At 41.8% G+C, this 22,733-nt stretch overlaps 1 protein-coding gene across 1 annotated transcript in view; it reads right to left on the reverse strand.

The window, feature by feature from the left end:
* Positions 1-7,447: 7,447 nt before the first annotated feature.
* Positions 7,448-22,733, reverse strand: part of FBXL7 (F-box and leucine-rich repeat protein 7) — a 131,543-nt gene continuing 116,257 nt past the window's right edge. Inside the window, exons 2-3 of the mRNA XM_010005087.1 lie at positions 13,086-13,697; positions 7,448-8,184 (exon numbers count right to left, since the gene is read on the reverse strand). Coding sequence (XP_010003389.1) covers positions 7,448-8,184; positions 13,086-13,683 — 1,335 coding nt within the window. The 5' untranslated portion in view covers positions 13,684-13,697. The remainder of the gene's footprint in view (positions 8,185-13,085; positions 13,698-22,733) is intronic.

Raw genomic sequence — 22,733 nt, forward strand, 5'->3', positions numbered from 1 at the left:
CAGCAGGAGAAAGGGAAGCTGCTTTATTATGCTCTCAAATTTAACTTACTGGAGGTTTATGACCTCTGAAGTTCAGGCTGCAAGGTCCTCATGTGCCTTCATCGATTCACCTTACAAAAAAATAAAACAACATTTCAAAATCAGACATTCAGAAATCAGACACCCCTCCAACATGAAGATAAGTCAGCCTCACAGTGTTCTCGAATGAGCTTCCCCTACAGATAGTAAATACCAAGCAACTCTAAAAGATGGTTACTTAAAAAAACTCCAAACCAACAAAAAAACCCCAACAAACCTCCATGTTTTCTCTCTTTAAAAAAATAAGCTGGAGAGCCTGCAGTCTCTTAGCATGTGCTTATGCGGCATCTTAAAAAAACCCCTCCTCAGGTTATCAAGACACAGTCACATCTGCCTTCTCACAGCTCCTTTTGCTTCTTCTGAGGAGTTCCTACAAAACACAAACTCTTTAGAGAAAATGAGACCCATCTGGATGCCTGGGGAGCCCCTGCTGCAAAATCACTTTTTTAAGAGGAGACCCTGGCCTCTTTACTCGTCTCTTCTCTCTCCTTGGCTTATGACGGGCCTCCAACAGCCCCTATAGACCCCTCACCTGGCCACATCTCACCAAGCAGACTTTCCACTCATTTGCAAATCCAGTATCTAACAAAGGGCACTTAAATTATAGTGACCCAAGCTGCCAAACACCTGACACGAGGTCTGGCGTACCCCAGGGCACTCCAGAGCCCCCTCCCAAGTGGCCAGAGCTTCCTTTCCTCTCAGACCCAGCTCCCCTGGGAAGGACAGCATTTCTTCTCCTTTTACACTGAGGAGATGTTGACAGTGAGCTCCTTGCTTTAAGCCTCACCTGGACTACCTGACAGGTGAATGGCTTTGCTCCTCCTATTAATACTGAGCCAGTAATTATTTGTGTTATCCGTGACTGCAGGCAGAACACCTCTGACTCTTGCAGGAGGTTGGATAACTCTCTGAGGGCAGAAAAGGAAAGCACAGCATGGAGAATAGGTCACAGCTCCACTACCTTCACCGAAGCAGGTGCTGAAGTTAGAGCTTGTTCCTATCATTTATGCCCAATAAAATGGAAGGTGCTTCATTCAGTTAAGAAATGAATCACTGCAAAAGTGCTGACACTACTGTGGATGGGTATTTGCAGACCCCCAACAGCCAGTTGCGCATGAGATCTGAACACTAACAACTGCTATCTATGTGTCACATACATCATCTGTTAGGCAGTCCTCTTCCAATGCTGAAATACACGTAGTGGCTCTGCAGTGTCATGTCACAAAAGATATACCAACAACAGTAATACCACCTGAAACACATGACCATAGAATAATCAAACACAGTGCAATTCAAGTCCAGAAATAAGATCTACTCTTCACTGCATTTTCACAGTATATAATAGATCAGGACCAGATGATCAGAGCAAATTCTGTGTTTCAGAAAAGTGTAATTTTTTATTAATAAAAATATATAAATATTATTTCAGTTGTTCTGATAAAGGCTTAGGATATATCCATTATGTGACAAGTGATAAAGACATGAAAACGCTCAAAAAGGCAAATTTTTATGATAAATAAGTTACACTTATTTTCTACAGCTAGAAACTCAGTTATTCTAAAGCTCTGGCATTTAGCTGCTGAGAAAATCATGTGCATGGAGTATATTAAAGAAGTAATGGAAACTTCTCAAGAATGGCCATTTATTTGATTAAAAAAAATATTCTAGGAGCCATCAAAGACAGCCGATGCAACGTGAAACTGATAAAATTTTCATTCCTTTTGGCACAAATCTTTCTTTGCATTCTCTCCCATATTTTAAGATGGCTTTTTCCATCTCTACCATTTATGTGAGCTTGAGGCTACAGCATTCAATGTTTCTTTAAAAAACAAAGAAACTAATCTATTCTAACCCAAAGAACACAGTATCTTTAGTGCTAGAAGGAGTGGTGAATGGTTAAGATTTCTGCTCTGCATTAAAAGTATCAGGGTCACATAAAAAAGCTTGTGTTTTGAGGGTGGTTTTTTTAATAAAGATTCCTCCTTCTGGTCCTTCTGGTTCTCTCTCTCTGGTGCCTGTTTAGTAACTTTATATTTATAATGGCTTAATTTGACATATCTATGGCCAACTGGAATGTTGCACTCATAATATCTATTTTTTTTCATATTTATATTAGCAGAGTCCACTTGGAAAAGATTTCCATTAGCTAGTTTAAATCTCAGACGCGCCTCTGTGACCATCCAGAGGACAAGGGGAAAATAACCTGATGTTTCTTTCCAGTTGTCACAGAATAAAAAACAGAGGAAAAACCTGCCCTGAAGCATACAGCTGTACAGCAGAGGTGCACGAAAAGAGACATCCTTCAGCTGTTTTATGGATAAAACTAGTTTAATCTCCTCAATAGCATGCAGTAATGCTGTTCAGTTCAATATATTTTTGTTAAGCAAAGCTTGAATTCTGATGTCTACCGCCTGGCAGTAACTTGAACCTATTATTATGATGCCTTTTAGCAATCATCAAGAGGGCACAAATTTGGCTCCACACCAACACCTCCACCTCAGCAATGCAGAACAGCTCGTGTTGCTGAAATACAATGCAAAAGGAAGAAGAGATGTTACAAACCTTCCTTGCCTTGTTCCTTCTCGACAGACGACCTTGTGCAAAAGTGTGAAGGTAGGAACAAGACAATGAGGTTGACAATGTCTTAGGCCTCCGCTTACATTTGCTGGTAAAAACAGAAGTTAAGCCTGCAAAGATTTTCTGGCTTTACAAAATACAAAAAAGGGGTAGATAATGGATGCATTAAATGCAAAATGACTACTTTGTTTTTGAAAGGTTTGATGCATTCTCACTGAAACAGTTTATTAACCTTTCTCAGAGCTTTTGCCAAAGGAGCGTACTGAATTTACATGACATTCAGTTAATTTTCTTCATGTTTCTGCTTCTGCCCCAAACTTCATTCTTCAATACTTACATTTTCTCTGGCCCAGCTCTTCCTGCTCAACAAGTCATACAAACCCACCTCTCCTAACCTGAGTCCCAGTTTCTTTGCTGAAAATCATTTACTCTCTTCTCATATCAGTTGCAGTCCCCCTTGCCCAGGAAATGTGCTTCATCCTTCTTGTCAGGTTCTTAAAAACCCCATCTTTCAACCCTGACCTGACTTTCCAAGCAGCTTCCATATAATTCCAGGTCATTTCATCCCTCATGCTCCCAGAGTGAAAAACGCCTCTTAGCTTTGCCAAATCTCAGCTGTGCCAGACTACAAGCTCCAAAAGATCTGAGCGTGTCCCTTTTCTCCCTGGTCATGGAGTTGGAGATGTTGATAGACACACAGCGTAGCTAAATTTGGGTGAATTTTAACTGGGAGATCAGTAAGACACATCCTTGCCCTGAAGTTGACCTCCTGGCAAGGCTCACACTTTGACTCTGAAGGCCTTAGAAGAGACGAAGAGCAAGGAACTGTTTTCAAAGGAAAGGTCACCAGGAGTTGAACATGAGCAAAATGACATTTCCTCCTAGCTTTATTTGCAGAACCAGATGAACCATTTCAACTAACATTTTCAAAGCCCAGCATGGGAAGTTTCAGCACGAATAGATAAATTGACAAAACTATAAAAAGCCAAGGGCAGGTTACTTTCCTGGAGAATGCCGGGGGAAAAGGAACCACGCACCAACTATGTCAGAGAACTTTTCCCCTTTAAACCAACCCTGGCAGCTGTGGGGCAGCCAATCTGCAGCCCAAATGGTCACTGAATTTCTTTTTAACTTGAGTTTGGATCTGCTTCAAGCCTAATGCTAAAATTAGGCCTTTTACTAGCTTTTTAATTTTCCAGTTCAAAGGCTGGATGTTTTCAGAAACCACGTAAGCCACGACTGAAGGTTACAGTCTGGACCATGGTTCTGAGTCCAAGAAAACCAATAGAAGCTGTTTTGCATCTTGCAGGAAGCCAGATGAGCACAGCACAAAAATACAAAAGTGCTGCCCCTCACATCAATCTCATGCTGCTAACAGGGAAAATACAGTTCCACTTTTTGTGGAAGCCAAGGGAATGAGAAGGATGAATACCCAGATACAGAGTATTGGCTAGAATCGCATTGCATGGCACTTTAGATGTACCTTTTCTAAGAGACCTCTCTCTACAGTACACAAGTTATTCCAAAGACATAAACAACATGCCAGCCTGACTGATGGGCTCCATCACTGCTTTCTTTGATGAGATCACCACATGCTATTGCAGAGCAGAAGAACCCTCAGTGCCTGAGCCTGAATTTTATGGTTCAAGAATCAACAGTGTTTCTGCTTGGGAAATTTATAGCCTTTGCCAGCCCCAAACTGGAATGAAGACACATCACTCACATGTTGTAACGTTTCCAGCAAACTCAGCTCCACACGCACTATTTCAGCTTCTTCTTTTCTGGTCATGTAATTTTCAAATAGACATAGGACAAAGGTGAAAAGTCAAAATAGGCAAGCTGTATCAATAAGTTAAGTTCAAATGTTCTTAAAATGAGTAGCAGTCTCAAGAGTGTCAACTCAGTTTGTGTAAAACTATATACTTAAAAATGCTTGGCATAGAAAAATTATCTTTATTCACTTTCCACCAGTGCTCCCCAAAGTGAGTTTTTTAGAGCATTCAAAGGGCAACACTACAATAGTAAGTGCTCTGTTCTTTCAGTCATTCCATTTTACGTTTCACATCAAATACAGCAACTTGCCTTTAAAAAAATGCAGAGGCCCTCCTGAAATTTTTATTAAGTGATTTTTATATACTGTTTTTTCTTTTACTTACACTTTCAGTTACTGATTATGTTTCAAAGTCAGGAAGAACCACGTGCGGAAAATAAAAAAGATAGGTAGGCAAGGTTATAATCTACAAAAAATATTTTCCCCCCTTTAATATTAATATTTTCCTCTTTAACATAGCCATCCACCTACCTGATGTGTTGATGTGCTCACTCACCTACCTACCTACCTACCTATCTACCCTTCAAGAGAAGTTTTATAAGTATTTGATATTTCCTTTTTCACCAAAAGTTAACCAATTAGTGCAAATGATGATGCACGCTCATTAGTTACCAATATATTGCTTTATTTCTTGGTAGCAAATTAAGGCTTTATAGTGAGATTTGTACAGTACAGGCCAATTTAAACATTAGAAACCTTAAAAACCATGTAGCACTATTCAGTCAATTTAGCATAGCTAGAAAAGTAGCTTTTTTTTTTTGCCTTTTTTTTTTTTTTTTTTTTTTTAATAAACAGACCCATGTTACTAATGAGGCCTTATATTTAATGAGTGCAAATGGCTCAAAATCCCACTATCCTCAGGAGTGGGCTTAACATTTAACTATCCTCAGGGCCATTTTGAGATAAAGGATAAAGAGCAAGTATAGCTGGCTCAAATAAAATATACTGTACTACTTGCTGGAGAAGAATCTCTAATTTTAAAAATACAGAAAGGAAAACTGAAAAGATATGAACTGGCCAAAAGATAGCATCACCCCTTATTAGTCACTGACCAGTAATAGTAGCAATGACAAATTCATTTTCCATGGCCCTCTTTAGGACAATCTGATTTATAATTCAGAGCTGATGACATCCTGTATGTTAAGAAACCCAAAATTGGAGGAACATACATAAGTTACAGGAATTTTTGCAGCAGTAGGACAAGTTCCCTCTGCAGGGACATGTCCAAACCATTGCTTTTTTGTAATTTGAGAGAGCATTGCTACAAGTATTTCCTCAGCAGTTATGTATTTTGCTCAAGCATATGGATTTTCACTTCATATCAATGATTTTATTAGTGTTGTCTGGAGATGATGGAACTACTGCTTATGAAAACCAGACACGCTGCTTCCCTTCTTATGTTCTCTGCCGAGACATTTATAGTGTTTGAGCTGAACGTATGAATTCACCTGTCAGTCAGGCGTAGGGGGCCTGCCTGAAAATATCATCACCCCTAACGTGTCTGGCTTTCAGATCCAAGCATTACATGTGGAAATGCAGAGAAACGGCTGCCAGAAAACTGTGAAGAAAGTAACCATGAAATGAATACACGCTCCGGGGAAGGAGGCAACGAGATGAGAGAACCTCCAAACTGCTCTTGCTCTTGCATGAGCAAGAGTGGCCATGAGAACACAGGGGGCTCCCAGTGTCACAGGGCAAACTCTGGCTTTTTGATTCTTTGTTGAACAGCAGCTGTCTCTCCAGCCTAAGGGAACACACACAGACAAGGTTTCACAAAATCTCAGCCTAATGTGAGTAACACTCTAAGCCCCCCTGTCACCAGGGGTGTTATCTAACACCAGGCTATCTTTGAAGTCTCCACCTATCCTTTGAACTGGAAGGCCACAGAAAAGTGTCAGGTTTCTATATGTAGTAAGGCACATACTGAGTTCACCTCAATGCACGTGCCTGGTTTGCTCAGGGTGTGTCAACTGCAGTGGTGCCAAGGCTGCTGAAGAGATCCAGTGAAGGTACAAAAACTGGTAGCAGCTGAACAGCATAGCAATTGGGACTGCTCTGTGCAAGCCACGCCACAACTCCTCAGACAGTCCCTGGTGTACTACACTTCTGTCTCGGCTTTTTGCAGAATTACAGCAGCTTTCCAGGCTGATTTGTTGGCTTTTTCCTTTGCCAGGCCACCAATATTTCATCTGTTTTCCTCCACTCGGGTTAATATGTGACTGCTTATCAGACCCAGAAGACCCTATCTGCTGCCAGAGGGTGGTACTACACATGCAGGAGAGGGTAGATTCAGAAATGAAGGTGAATAGTGATGATACACATGTGGCCTGCAGGTGAGCTTTCCAAAATTAATAATTCCATTATTTCCATTATGGGCACAATCTCCATATTCACTCAGCAGAATGCTCGGCACTGGCCAGCAGGTCTTATTTTGCCTAAATCAAATAAGCTTAAGAACATTACCCAGTATTTCCTGAGGGATTACAATGGATTGCTATCAAAAAGAAACTACCTGGAGATGAGGGGATGCTGTATCAGTCATATTGGGAGAAGTTGAGGAACACACATTGCATAGTCAGCTTCGTGAGCACAGCTGGAATTCAGATGTATTTAAGACAGCTTAGTAGCATTTCCAAAGGAGGGATTATGTGCTATTTCCTTTGGAGGTAGCTACTGTAGCGTGGTACAAGATCATGGCTGTTACGGAAATGGCACCCCACTGGGGATGCGGAGCACTCAGCATTAAGGCAGCCTCTCCACGGAGACCCACCGCACCTTAAAAAAGTGATCATACAAAAAGCCAAGAAAATAGTCCTCTAGAAACCCCCCCCACACCCACAACATACAGGAAAAGCTAACTCCCATGAGCTATAGAAATTACAGCATTACTGAATACGGGAGCACGTGTTTATACATCAGTGTTTCTCATACTGCATTGCAACGACAGGTAGGGGTGTCCCTTCAGAAGAAGGCAGGGTTGGTGTGCTCTATAATACAGCGCTTGCAGTGTCGTTTCACAAACCGCAGGGCATCCACAGAGACCTCACAGTCCTGCACGTTCAGCATCTGCAGGTCGAAGCAGTTGGCAGCTACAATCTGCAGGCCCTGCCCAGTGATGCTCTCGCACGACTTCAGGCTCAGGCGCTTCAGGTTGAAGCAGTTGAGGGCTAGAAACTCCAGGCCGGTGTCTGAGACCAGAGGGCACTTGCCGATATCCAGCGATTTGAGTTTTGTGCAATTCTTGGCGAGGTACTCCACGCCGTGGTCCGTGATGCCCTCGCAGCCCCGCGCGTTGAGGTAGCGCAGCTTGCCGCAGTACTTGGCGACGTAGCGGACCCCCACGTCCGTGACGCGGCCGCAGTGCGCGATGCTCAGGTAGCGGAGGCGCGACTCCAGCTTGGCGATCTCCCGCAGCCCGAAGTCGCTGACAAAGCGGCAGTCGCTGACGCTGAGCTCCTTGATGGACGTGCAGTAAATCATCAGGTAGCGGAGACCCTCGTCGGTGATGCGGACGCAGCGGCGCAGGTAGAGGTGGGTCAGCTGGGTGCAGTGGGCGGCGATGGTGTGCAGCCCCTCGTCCTCCAGGACGAAGCAGTCTGTCATGTCCAAGTAGCGGATGGATATTTGCTTCCCGTGCAAGGGAGACAGCTTGATGGAGGCCTCGCGGGTCAGGCTGATGCACGTTACTTTGGAGCAGCCTGAAGCAGAAAAACACAGGGGGATTTAGGCAAAGCGCCAGAAACCGAGCGAGACAGCAGGGCCAGAAAGGTGGGCGTGAAGTTGCGAGCTGGAGGTGCCGGAGGGATGGTCACCGGCCTGACCAGCTAGCCTGAATCTGCTGTGATGTGTCCCTACACTGCAGGAAACGATAAACTCCACTGGAGTCAGGGAGGATGCTTTGGGATTTGGAGCACTAGCAAAGGGACAGACCGGTTTTGTCCATAGACAAAGAATGTAGAATGATGGTCCTAGGTTCATCTGGGGACAGCTCGTGATCTGTTACAGCAATATAAACCCAGTGACAATTTGCAAAAATGGTACTACATGACAATCAACACAGCATTTTCATCAGAGGTGCTCTCATTGCTTGACTGGCTGAGTTTGCAAACCAACATCAGAGACACTTTCACCATCCAGCCCCATTATAAAAAAGACAAACCCCACCCACTCTCCAAAAAGCATTTGGGGAACAGATGTGAATCCAGCCCCAAGTTTGCAATGTGGGAAGGATGCAAAACCACAGCAAGACTATGTGCTTGTGGGAGGGTGGAGATTCGGGTAGCCCAAGGAGAGTGGGGAGAGTCAGCAGGAGCCAACAGGCTGGTAAGGGCATAAGAGGACGTGGACAGATGCAGAAAAGGGCTGGCCATGAATGGAGGTAACTAGGCTAGAGCAGAAACACCAGACCTTGCAAGGGAAGATACAGGTTAAAGGGAAAAACACACACACACTTCCCCCATTTTTTAACCTTCACTCTGTGCATGGTGGTGAATGAAAGCTTTTCGGGGTTTTTTTTGGGGGGGGAGGAAAGTGCTGTTTCTACTGCACTGCAAACTGGCAGTCTCTGGCTCCTGAAGGAAAACTCTTCTTTGTGCCAAGTTCAGCTGGGCATATTACATTAGCATAGCTAGAAACAGCTGCAAGGAAGAAGGGAGGGTCTACTCATTAGTTATCAAGGCTCTTCTGCATTGCTGAAACACTGGCCAACAGGGATGAAGTGACCCATGGAAAGGCAGAAGAGTTAGGATGATGACCTTAGAGCGCTGTTTATCAGAAATGCTGCACAAATCTTGCAGTCTGGAGGTAAAGAGCATGACATTGTATGGAGACCACCTCATAAACCTCAATGACTGAAACCCATACCACTTGATAGAGTAGGTTCTCATTCTGAGGCTTGAAGGAAGTTATGAATATGCCTCAGTTCTTAAAAGCAAAAAGGAAAAAGAAAAAAAAAAACCCTTGAGATACTTCAGTGGTCTCACACAAATGCTGTAAGAAGCATGGGATATGGACTTGAAACAGTTTGGCACCTGCAATTAGATTTGTACATACAAAACTTGATTTTGCAGCTGGATTTTTATTTTTTGCTTCAATTCATTTGAAAAGGTGCATATTTTACCTCAGGCCTCACACAATGAAATAGCCAAACTGCCCACAGGTCACACAGAAGCTCTGGGACCTTGAAGCAAATCACTTTGTTCAACAAACAAATTCTTCTTAAAACTGAATGCTGATACTTCCCCTTTATACTGTGTTGTAGAACCAGCTATGCTCTGGTGCAATCTTTGAAAGTATGTTTGCCTTCAAATAAGTACTACATACATGCTCATTAAGACAAAGTGATTTTTCTAAGGGAAAGCAGTACAATACTAATAATGTAAAAATTTCACCTTTAATATGTTCTTTGGAGTAGGTGATAAAAAATGCACCATGGAACTCTCTCCATCCTTGAGCTGGGTTTCCACAGAAGAAGCTGAGACCTAGACAAAGTTCTGCTGGATCTGAAATAGCTGTGGCTATTGAGCTTGCCTGAGGGGGTTGCTGGATATTTCACATGCTGACCAGAATTCAATTTTAAAATCTGGCAAAGTGAGAATGAAGGGTTGATGAGGCCATGGAAAACTTTCTGTATGCTGAGGATCCAAGAAGGGGGAACGCTTTAATGACTGCAATTAGAAAGTGAATGGGTCAGAAGTCTCACAGCAGGGTTGAAGTCACTGTACATCAGTGTGTGAACACTGTTTTGACAACCTAAGCATTGTCTTGTCTAGTTACTTTGGCTACACTGTAAAATATTTAATGGGAAGGGTATTAAGAGCAGTTTCACCCGAAAAAGGAGTCCATGTTGATATAGAACTGCCTAAATTTTAGGCAGAATGACAGGTTCCTGGGTCTGTAACAACTTTTCTGTCCTAAATAATAAAAAATGTAAAAACAAAGCTCTTGCAGCAGAATTTTCCATAAAGTAAGTATAACTTATTTTTTAAAAAGAGGAGAAACTTCCAAACAGATTAAAAAAAAAAAAAAAAAAAAGCTTCTGACAGTTTTGACAGACTTCCACATGATAATTAGATAGTAAAAAGGTGTAGGTTGGCAATGCATTAGTTATGAATGACATGCAAGTTCATATGCATTTTTCTTCAAGCACCGTTGTCCTAAGATTAAGCCCTTTGAACAGTTGTGTAAAGCAGAGTTTTTAAAGTGAAAATAGGTTGTATCTGTTTGAAATAACCTAAGAGAAGCTGGAGAAACCTACTGCCACTCTTCTGAATAACTCATTGTTATGTTAATGGTTTGGGCTTCAACAAGGCCAAGTGCTGGGTATAACTTATTTTTAAAAAGAGGAGAAACTTCCAAACAGATTAAAAAAAAAAAAAAAAGAAAGAAAAAAAGAAGTTGGCTAGTGTGTTAGATAATAACTTACAGTCAAGCTCAACCAACTCCTAGAGATACCTCTGATCTGCCCACAAAGTGGATGCTGGGAGTGACAGAACTTACATTGTGGAAAACTCTGAAAGTTAATATGAACGTCTGTTTTTGACATTAAAGGTTTTGGTATGTTTTTGCTGCCAAGTAACCATCCAAGAGGGAGTCAGATTCAACTAAATGTACAACTGCAAACTGGGTTTTAATTAACTAGCTATAAGCATAGTGTTGCCCATCAGCACTTGGACCCAACTTGTCTTGCTCAGTATAAAACCAAACCAGTGAACCACTTCAGTCCTGCAAATTGCTTGTGTGCAGATGCAAGCCTTGTCCTTTTAACTACTCCTTGGACTTGATTACAGAAAAGATCTTCACATGTAAGACCTCCTCAATTTATCCTAGAATTTATCCAAGTACCTAGAGCACAGCCTCATTTCAGACTAGTCTAGGGAGAGCCTGTACAGCAACCAAAATTGTGGTTTGAAAGGTTTGAAAGGAATAGGCAAAGGGAAACAGAAAAAGAAGCCAGACCCCAAAAGATCATGTTTCAAGACCTGGCACCATCTTTTTATTTTCCCTGCTTTTGAAAAAGTCACCTTTGGTTTGTATCTCAGCTATCAGTAGAAGCTGTGGACCAAAGCATTTTCAGCCACCTACAACAAAGTCCTCAACTACACCTGGGTGCCAGCTAATAGGCTGGTGTGCCAAGGCAGCTCACCCTCAGCATCACAATTCTACTTATCCTGTCTCCCGAGGCCCAGGACACTCTAGCCACTCAACTCTCATACCACCCTAGAGGATGTAGGAAGAAAAGCATCAATATGCGTGGGATACAGACAGCCTTCAAAGTAATATGTAGCTCTAGGTCTAAATGACACAGGCATAAACATTTTTTTTCCTGGTGTTGGAGATGCTTCAACCTGAATGTGTGGTTAGCAATTCAGAGTTAATGCCAGCACGTACTGACAATAAGTAACTCATACACAAGGTCACTGTGAATAGACTCCATGGGACAGGACTCCCACAGAGTCCCATGGAGATGCCGTATTACCTGGCATTTTTGGACAGAAATCACATGATGTGAATAATTCTGATTTGACATTCTGCTATCCTAGGAATTTTAGGTGAAAGAGTTGGATAAATCAGTTAAAAAAACCAGAAAAGGCAGAAGAAAGAAAGCGAACCAGCGTACAGCAGATGGACAACCTTGGACAACCTTGGGAAAATCCATTTATCTGGGTACCGGTGGCTAATTAGCATTGCTTCCTATCTCCACGTCGTCCTGCCTGTTGCCATTAGTACCTCTGCAATGGCAAATCTGGTCTGGCTGATTAATAACAATGTTAAACTGATAACAAATGAGACCACAAAGTAAGTATTGAATACCAAATTTACTTCAGTGTTCTCCTTAGCTGCATCCTTTCAACTAAGTGCCAACCTATTTACAGAGAGGAAATTTTGCATCGCTGACCTTGGGAAAAAACTATCTTGTTTCTCCAGAGCACATCTGAGGCAAATTGTCCAAAACATTTCTGCTGATCTAAACAACTGCAATGATACAGTGTAACCAAAAAAACCAAACAAACAAACCAGCAACAAAAAACAAGCAAAGCAAAAAAAGGGTAGCTGGTATAAGTCTGGTTCAAACAGCAATGGAAACAAGGGGATCTTGAAGTTTAGCTTGGGATGACAATTGATATTTACACCTAGACAAAAGCCTAGCACTGATTCTGAGCTCCTGCTCAAGTCATTCATTAGTTTACAGATTAAATTTATAAATCTACATGCAAATTTTAGATATATTATATGAAGATAAAAGCATTTTTGTGCTTATAGTTAAGCTTTACCCTATCATGTACCACTAACTGCAACATGGGCCCTTGTAAGGGTTCTTGGTGCAAAAATCTATAAAAAGCATTTGTGCTATTTGAATGGGCCATCTCTGTTAGCCAGTCTCCCTCAGAAGAGGCTTGGCGACTCTAGAGGTGCTGCTGGCATTTGGGGCATTGAGATTCTAGCCAGTGCCAGTCTCCACAGTACGATGTTAAGAGACTGTCATTCCCACTTTGAAAGGCAGGACAGGAAGGGAAAGTGTGCAGTTGTGGGGCCGGGGGTTTGAAAAGCACGAAGCTTTTAGACTCAGAGGCACCCATACTGAAATACTTGCTGTTACCTGACACATCCAGGTGTTCCAGATTTGGGCACAGTGACACGACATCAAAGACCGCCTCATTGGAGATGTTGTAACAGCCAGACACTTCCAGCCTCCTCAGTTCTGGGCAGCACTGGGCAATGGTATAGAGTCCTCTGTCCGTGAGCCGCCTGCAGCCACTAACAATTACCGTCTCCAACATGAGACATACGTTGGGTGTATCCTGACAAAGCCTCCGGGTCAGCACTTTAAGAGCCCTGTCTACGTTGATTGTCTCGCCGGTCAGGTGAATAGTCCTCCAGAGTCGGGGGTCCCAGGCAAGGTTATACCAGCGGCGGCACACGCGGGCACAGCGGCACAGCTGGTTGGTGGGCAGGAAGGAGAAGATCTGGATCATGGAGTGGTCGGGCAGCCGGTCTATGTTGGCCTGTTCCTTCTGGTGCTTGGATGCCAGCCGGATGAGCGGGTGAGTGAGCCGGGTGGGAGGTGGTGAGTGGACCATGGCAACAGTTTCCCCAGTGACTGAGGATGAAGATGTCGATGACCCCCTGCCATTCTGGAAACCGGGGGAATTCAGTGGGAATATTAATGCTGGACTGGGTGTGCTGAGTGTCCGCATGCTCAGGTCGGAGTCTGGAAGACAAAACACATTATTTCAGTAGAATGTGGGCAAAGAGCTCTCCATGCAGCACAGCACCCTGCTAGCCCATTTGTTAATAGAGAGAGTATGACGGGCTTCAGGGTTGTTGGGGGTTAAGTCAATTTTACCAGTGAGGATGAGGAAGCACGTGTTTTAATATCTAGCCCAGAGTATACTCTGGGAACACTCTTCACCTCAGTGCTAGGTCCTTGACTGAGATGCAGGCCTGGCAGTACTGTCAAAGCCATGCTAGCAACGGAGGGGCTGCAGGGCTCAGCCCTGTAGCGAAGGGGAGATGGCAGTGGAAGTCCAGGGATTTTAATTCTTTATACTCTCAACTAAATATTGCAAGAAACAAGTACACTTCAGATGCAAGCTTTTTTAACAGAGAGCAACTGCCCATAACCTTGGCACTACCTAGCAGCAGTGAGCTGTTAGGGGAGGAATAATGTGGTCCTTTGCCTCTCAGGTCCTTCAGCCAGTGGGAGGCCAAAGAGAAGCTCACATGGCAGACACCACCTACTTCACCTGACCTGGCCAGATGCAAAAATCACAACCCTGTATACTTATTTTCATTGTGTTATTAAATAAGTTTGTTTCTCATTCATGCAAACTGAGATTCAGGAGCAAAGCCAAGAGTCCAATGACTAGTTCTTGAAGGGAGGTTGGCTGTGCCTCTTCATGTGCACGCAGAAAGCACTTTTTTTCCAATGGACTAAAGTGAACTTCAGTTGGATTTCAAAAAAGAAGCTCAGAAAAGTGGCACAGAAACAGCATGCCTGGAAACTTATTACAGAGCTTTTGCACAACATTTACATGCTCTTTTTGCTAGGGTTAATTGTAACAGTGGAAGCAGTCAACCCCCAAAATACCCCACAAAACAATTTACAACTTCTTTACATTGTATTTTGCTGTAATGGCAAAAAAACAGGCATAAAAAGGGCCTCTGCTACTAAGAAAGGTTGCTTTTGCTGTAAGATTATTTCAACTGTTTTCCCTCTGTGCTGACATTGTGATGTACAAGTCGTTTCCACTCCTGTTCTTAGTTCTCCAAGCAAAGCAAGTGAAAGACTGGAAAGACAACTAGGATATAATTTTGGTAGACGGGCAAATGCCATGGGCAATAGACTCTGAGGTATTTCAGCAGTATGCTACATGAGATGCAACCAGTTTGAGAGATGAGTGCTGCTGCTGAGCACGCTCCTTCCATCTTTGACCTCTCAGTAGTGATCTCAACAGAAATAATTTATGGAGGAAATGACCATCCAGAGATGACCACAGGTACCACAGCTTCGTGCCCAGTAGGATAACAAGGATGATGAACAAAGTAAGAAAAATAGTTTTAGAGCACCAAGCTTTCCTCTACGTCACATCTTCTGCTATCGCTTTCATGTTCTGACATTTCAGGGAAGCATGCAAAGCCATCTCCTTAAGTAACACTGACTCTATAGCTCTGTGGCTGTGACAGCATAGATGTCGATTAACCAGGGTAGAGCCAGAAACACATTCAACAAACCTGAACAAATTGGGGTTTAGGCAGGGTTTCTAAAATTAAATACATTTTAGATTAATTTGATCACTAAATTAAATTAATTTAAAATTAATTTGATCAGTGTCTTACATATTAATTACCACATCAAGCTTTTACTCAGCCCAGCACTGGCATGCTGTGATCCCACTAGTTACAACAGTAGCAACCACAGGCCTGTATTTTCAGTGTGTCTGCTAGGGAGAGAGGCACACCTATTTAGCTGAAGAATAGTTCAGTTGCAGAGAAGTCAAAACCATAATTGCTCCACTACCAACTTCTCTCTTCCTCTGATGTATCTTGTTTTACTTAGGCAGAAAGTCAATATTTCAGCAAGTAATAGAAAAAATGTTTTCTTCAAGGCTTCTGAGTCTACACGATGGCTATGTGGACATAACCCAAGGATTTGTGATTTTCAAGCAGGAACTGTATCTTAACACAGAGTGGGTTTTGCAGACATTTTGCTCCCCTTTGAGAACTTGTAGTACCCTCCTGGCGACTGTTGCAAATAATGGTATTGAGGCATGTTATTTGAAAAGCATCTGGCACACTTTGGTATTTTAAAAGCGAGATTTACAGCTGGAGAGAAAAACAACAAAACGAAAACAACACTAGCAGCAGTCAAGCTCCTGCAGACCACTTAGACAACAGTCCTCTAGATTAATTTTTGCAAAGACTTACTGTATGTTTGAACTTCCTCACATTACCATCAAAACCCATGACAGTGCCCAGTGCCTGAAGTTAAACATGTGCAGAAGATGTGGCAGACTTGGAACCTTTAGTTTATGCTCTTTTCTTGAGATTGTAAGACAAGGATGCTTCTAATATAAAAGAATACACATTTTTTCAAGTGCTGAATATAGCTTCCACTACTACATATTTGGTATTGTGAATTTTTCTCCTTTTACTTTTCCATTTGCATTGGGCTATTTGGTTGTTGCTTGTTTTTTTACACCAACCAGCACAAAAAGGGTAAACAAACACTCCACTGCAAAATAGGTGGACCTAAAATCAAAAGCAAAAAGTTTTGCTTTTTAACATCTGCCATAAAAAATTTTAGTGCTGTGGGACTGATTATCTCCTGTAAGAAAGTCTTCCAGCATATTTTGAAAACATACATTTTTAGTCAGTTACTGCTGAAAACACCTAAAAGTCTCCTCAGGGTTACATCCATTCCTACTCTCCCTTCCTACGTCAGTACAAAAAAGCACTTCATACTCATGATTCTCTCCCTTCCCCTGGTGATCAAAGTGCCAAGGTAATACGGCTAATATCCACTCCTTTTGGATCAGAAGTGGCATTCCTTAGTCACTCCTGGGCACTTTGTGAATAACCAATACTTTAGACATTCTGGATGTATAATGAATTATCAAAATGTGGTTTTTAACTTAGACCTAGAGCCAAAAAAGACTCAACCTTCTGTTTTATGGGTATGCTTCGTGCTCTATTAATTCTCTCATTCATATGGGAGTTCCAGATGTGCATCCTGTATGTCCTTTACCTTCAATCCTCAAGGTGTGTCATGTCAAACTTGCTCCCTCCACCTTTGGGGCATGAACTTCTAGGCAGACACATGCATACACATGCATCCCATCTCTCCGCCCCAAAGTATTTTGGTAACAGACTGTAGTGTTGTCATTATGTTAAAAAAAAAAGAGTCAGGAGAGCATTACTGGTCTGCTGAGCCCGTAATGCAATACGCTCTCAGACAGGAATTTTGCTGGTAGCTCAGCTGAACTCTGTACAGAGGTATTCCTGCTTACTGTTCATTGTACACCCCTAAAGGGAAAAGAAAAAATTAGCAGGTGAGTCAAGGATCTTTTTGCCAGTAAAAACGTGGAAAGCCTTCTGCTAGCATTTAAAGCTTCAGCAAAACACTTGGTCTACTGTACGTTTTCCAGGTTTTTCAAGTATTGTTGGAAGGGGCTCCCTCTAGCACTATCTGAACCCCTAAGAGTTTCCTTCAAATGTTGGTCTTCACTAGTTACTGAGTGGTAGCTAACAGGCTGAGTCAGTCTGAGACAGGGCAACTTAATGACAACGTGACATTAATAACCACAACCCTGTAAGTGCAAATGAAGTAACAGATTGCAGTTCTTCATAGACATCTTTACATACACATGTCTTATACAAGCATTTTTTTTTCCTGAAAAAAAGCAATTATTTACATTTTGGTGATCTTACAAAGTAAAAAGCAAATTACAAACTAGTCCTGTGCTTCCCCCCTACAACCCCTTTTGGCCCTTTCCCACCCTGAATACCAATTTTCTGTGCAAGATGCTTTTTATTAAAGCTTTACTCAGGCACTGAAAATTATTTGTTGATGTAAGAGAAAATTTCCTAACAATCTTTAAAGAAATCTCAAAAGATGCGTGCCAGAAACAGAACTATAAAAGCTGACACAGAGGGAGAAAATGCACTGGAGGGAGTTTTCTTATTCCATTAGGAATCTGGTTTATTTCAAAGGATTTCCCCCCTCCCCCTCCAGTTTGTTTCCCAATCAATACACACATCTGGGGAAAAAAAAGCCTTTTTAATATATATATAATATTTAAACCCAGATCTATTTTCTGTTCCTTCTGCCATTGACAACAATGCACAGTCTCCAATTTTATAACCACAGAGAGAAAGTGTTGTATTTTTTCTTAGTCCAGTGATGCATACTAACATGGGACACTTGATGTCCAGACCCCAGCATGAATTTTTTACAATTGAATCATTTTCCATGCTTAAAGCATGACTCTATTCAGCCACACCTTCCTCTACAGCACTGCAGTGTGCCTTTTTTAAAGCGAATCCTACACTAAGTTAACAAAATTAAAATGAAAATTGTTGGTAAGTATGAACCAAACTTCAGATTCTTATCTGACAACTAAAAAGGATCCTTTGTGTCAATCTGCTGCCATCACTGAAGTTTTTAGTAGAACTAAGGCAAGAATTAAACTAAACTAGGTTCAGGCTCTGAAACATCAGAAGAGATGAGATAAAAAAAGGAATTGGCATTTTCGTCAAAACATTAGATGCAAAATAATGTGTCCAGGAAGCATTTATGGATAGTACAGAAATGTCACTTACTTAGCATCTCTTCAATAACAATGTTTTTACAAATATTACATACTTTACTAAGTGCATATTTACTAAGTGGAAATAGGCTTCACATTTTTATCACAATACCATCGACTTCGTGCATGCCAAGGAAGTATTCCTTTTAGACACTAGGGAAAGTGGGAGCTTAATGGCTATAGCAGCTACAGTCTGCAGTGCCAAGGGAAACAGAGGTAGCTGACAGGCTTCTACAGGGAAACATTGTGGGCTGATTCAAGAGGAGACTTGTGAATTTGAGAGACAGGTGTCAAATATGGCTCTGTGCCCTCAGAGGAGATTAGGAAAAGGACTTGGCTACAACAGGGTCAGTTGCTTTCTAAGGCCCTGGGCACAGAAAGAGTCCCAGAAAAAGTGATACCTACAAAGGAGTTTCTTCCACATCACAATCAACCTCAGGCATTTATCTTAGGCTAAGTAAGGTATCTTACTCACCAAAGTTCCTCCCAGCTCCAGGAGACTGGGAGGAATCAGAGACTATGACAGTCAAGTGGCAGCTGGAACTAACACTGTGCAAACTTGCTCAAGGCTGCAGTGGTCAAGTATACCAGAAGGAAAGGGTTGCCTGGTGGAGATACCTACATGATTTTGCAACATGGTACAATCAATACCATATGGAATAAGAAAGGGAGTTGGATGAGCTCTCTCCAAGTACACAAAGAACACTTAGACCATCTCTGATGTGCATGTCTGCTTTGTTCTTTATGTCCAGGGACAGAGATCTCACTGAGGTGCCTTGTTCCAGTGTTGTCACCATATCAAGTTTCTAGGTTTTTCCTCTTGCCCAACTCATACAAGAAGCTGTTTTTTGACCTTCTCCTAGTGACTATGAAGAAGGAGAAGTTTCCAGTATTCCTGCAAGGATTTCTCACATGCATTTTCTCAAACTTCAGTCCTTTCTTCCAAGTTACATTGCTAATATTTAGTTTCTCCTAGTTTTTCCTTCAATTTTTCTCCAATCTGTGTGCATTTCTCTTCAAGTACAATGCTCCAAACTGAGCACCACACGTCATCTCACCTCACCAGCAGCAGCTAAAGAGGAGACCTTCCCACCCATACTTCATGGAATCTACATTGTCAGCCTTCCAGATTTCAACAGTCTCAGAAGGATGATTCATTCAGTATGTGATTCAAGGTATTGCCTGCATTCCCATGTGCCACACAGCTGCCTGGCTATTTATTTTCTCCATCCATGTTTATGTAAGTTATTCATCTTCCCCACACCTGTCTCCTTAGAGAGTGGTATGTTTTCTTTCTCCTTAATACTCTATTTTTTCAAGAGCATTTTTGAGTACAGAGCAATCTTCTCAAATTGTTCTCTTTTTCAGTTTTCCAAATACACTGCAGGTCCAATGCCATACATTTCAACTCATTCCTCTGTATATTGATAGTTTTCTCTTGATTCAGTTCAAATAGATGGCTTCTGGAGAGGGATGGAAAGTCTAGCAACCTTTTAATGAATACTTTAAGTCTAGCAGGGCAGATCCCTAAAGAGTCCTTCTTGAAACATCTGCAGTTGATAAAATGTCAACTACACAATATACTGTTTCCCTTCAGTGGTTGCCTTATGATGATTTCACTTAGTCTGTATTTCACCTGCTTGTTTTCAACACAGACATACAAAAGTCTAAATAAACCTAAGGTAGGTTACAGCTACTGTTTTCCTCTCATCAGACAATTTATTCCTACCAACATAGAAAATAAGATTGAAATTAAGGTCAGAGGAATAAGAAAAACTTTGGCAAAGACAAAAGCTGATTTCTTATCCTGTGAGGTCATGCAACTCTCTTTTTGAGAACAAAGAACTATGACAAAACTCAATTTTTCAGTGTAAGAATGAGCAGCCTTGGACCTCATGAAGTAATCACATCCACATGCTCCTGGAAGGAAGTTCCACAGAGCTTAAAATAACCTTTTATAGTTTTAAAAACCTTCCCTTAGAATGTAATAAGAAACTCTACCTATTGTACAATACTACAGGAATTGTTACGAGACCATGTAGAAGAGGGCTATGTTAACTTAAATCTGAAGCCATTTCATAGTAGTTTCTGTATGGCATTTTACACCTTGGATTATATTGGTGTAATTCCCTGTGATGTCAAGCTCCAGTTTTCTTTAGTCTATAAACTCCTCTGCACACATTTGGAGACCTGATCTTGCATTCCTGGCATATTCACACTAGATGCTTGAAGTCAAACAGTCCTGCAAGTGAAGTAATCTTTATAGTTTTATTAAGCAAATAATTCTCCCTTACAATGTATTTGTCAAAAGCTGAAACTAATTTCCCCCCTACTGAGTCTGTCCCTTGCCACTTGGCAAGAATTAATTTCTATCCCTGTGTTTTTTGAACAGAGCTAAAAATATGAAGAGCAAGGGGGAAAAAAAAGAAAAGAAAAAAGTAATAAAAGTAATCCACATATTACTTTATGAAGTCAAAGCATCTTGATTTTGCCTTTGGTACCACTGATGATACTAGTACTTCAATGCTGGGAAAAGGGTTTGTCAGTGCATCATTGCTGGGAAATTACATAGAGGTAGATGGGATGGTGCATTTTTTTCCATGTTCAGTAAATATCTAACCCCAAAATTAATTCCATACATGCTTAAGTACAGACTTAAGCCCCTTCTCAAACCCCTTCAGGTCAGATCCTGTTTCAGCTCCTTGCAGTATGCCAGGGAGCTCCTCCAGCTGAGCTAGTTTATACCAACATTAGCAAGGAGTGCAGCCCAGGAGCTCTGTGAAGCAAAACTGTTACTTGCTGAGAAACCAAGATCCAAAGGCCTCCCCAAAACAGATGGGAGAAGTAAAGCCAATCCCAACTCAGCTTGGTTTAGCCCAGCTCTTTCTGCATTGTCCTGTGAGATACCTCCAAGCGCCAATCCAGTGCCACATCTGAGGAGCTGTACACCAAAGCAGATGAAGCCTCAGGCCTCTGTTGCAATGGAATGAACAGGGTCATCTTGTCTCTTCATGCCATATCCTTCTACCAGCTAAGTTATCAGAAAAGGAGTGATACTAAAACAACAACAACAAAATGCTGCTATTGTTAAAAATAACACAACCCTTGTCTGTAAAAACTGCTTGATTAGTTCGGTATCATTGCTCACTCCAGGGTAAGTGAGCTCTTCAATCTTGTAGGTGAACTACACTGAGGCAGGAAAGGGGTTTCCAGGCTGTTACAAATCAGCAGAAGTGTTTACACCCAGACTAATGCTTTTGAAGACTGTAAGGAACTCCATCAAGAATTGGATTCTGTGGGATGGCCACGGATTACAGAAATCAGCAGAACTGTGCAAAACATAACTGAAGGTCAAACTACAACATGTGCTCCTGATCAGTGCAAAGCCATTTACACTTCAGTTTCCAGTGTTTGATTTCTTTCTCAGGAATGAGTCCTTCAAAAGCACCTGCTAGCATTCTGGCAAGAACTCCCTCATTTTGTGGGCGAATACCTCTCTTCTAGGATTGTATCCCTCCTCTCTTTTGACACATGGCCAAACTGAGAATGCAAAGCTGGTCTCCAGGGCTTTTTGAAGGAATGACAGAAAACTTCACCTAATCGGCAGTTTTACATATTTTTACATACAAAGGAATAAACCCAGCAAAGAGCTGGCCAAAACCACTTCCCCAAAGTGGGGACTCAGGTGAGAGGAACACTGTGGAGGGGATGCAAGAAAAGAAACATAGGCCTCCAAAGCAGAAACCCAGGACAGCAGCACAATCTAATTTATCCAACACCTCTCAAACAAAGATACATAAACCAAGGATTTTTCATAATAAACTCTTCATGCTATAAGGGCCCTGAAGTGACAGTCAGCAGTCCCCTCTTCTGTTACAAACATACACAAAATTCATACAGCAATGCACCGAGCAAGCATATAATGCTTATTCAGAACTACAAGGATTAAAATTTTGTTTATGGGAAATTCAATTCAATTCATCTGGGAAAGAGACATGGTCACTGGCTGCTTCTTCCTCCTAGCAAATGTAACTGGCTAAAGCCCAAGTGCACTAAGTTACGTGGATTCCTCACCACTCGTGTGAAATAGACCCAGACTGTGTCAAAACAGATGGCACTTACAATGGCAAAAGCAGTGCATTAGCCATCCTCTATAACCCAGCCCTGCTGTCTGAGGTCTCACTTGCTGTGTCTGTGACTTGTGATGTATAAATTGTAGATTGCTATTTATAAGCAATAGCATATGGTACGCTGACATTTGAGGAGTATCAGATGTACATACATGCAAGTAAATCAAGAATTCAGCACTCTATATTTATGGCAGCTTCAATAACTTCCCAGTCTACTGACAGTCTTGATAAATAATTGCCTCATTTTGCATAAAATATTAACTGACTGTAGTTATTGCTTTTCAATCATTGTGACTTCAATTTACTGAA

Source organism: Chaetura pelagica, unplaced genomic scaffold, assembly GCF_000747805.2.
Source record: "Chaetura pelagica isolate M959 unplaced genomic scaffold, ChaPel_1.0 scaffold219, whole genome shotgun sequence".
NCBI classification, from domain to species: Eukaryota; Metazoa; Chordata; class Aves; order Apodiformes; family Apodidae; genus Chaetura; species Chaetura pelagica.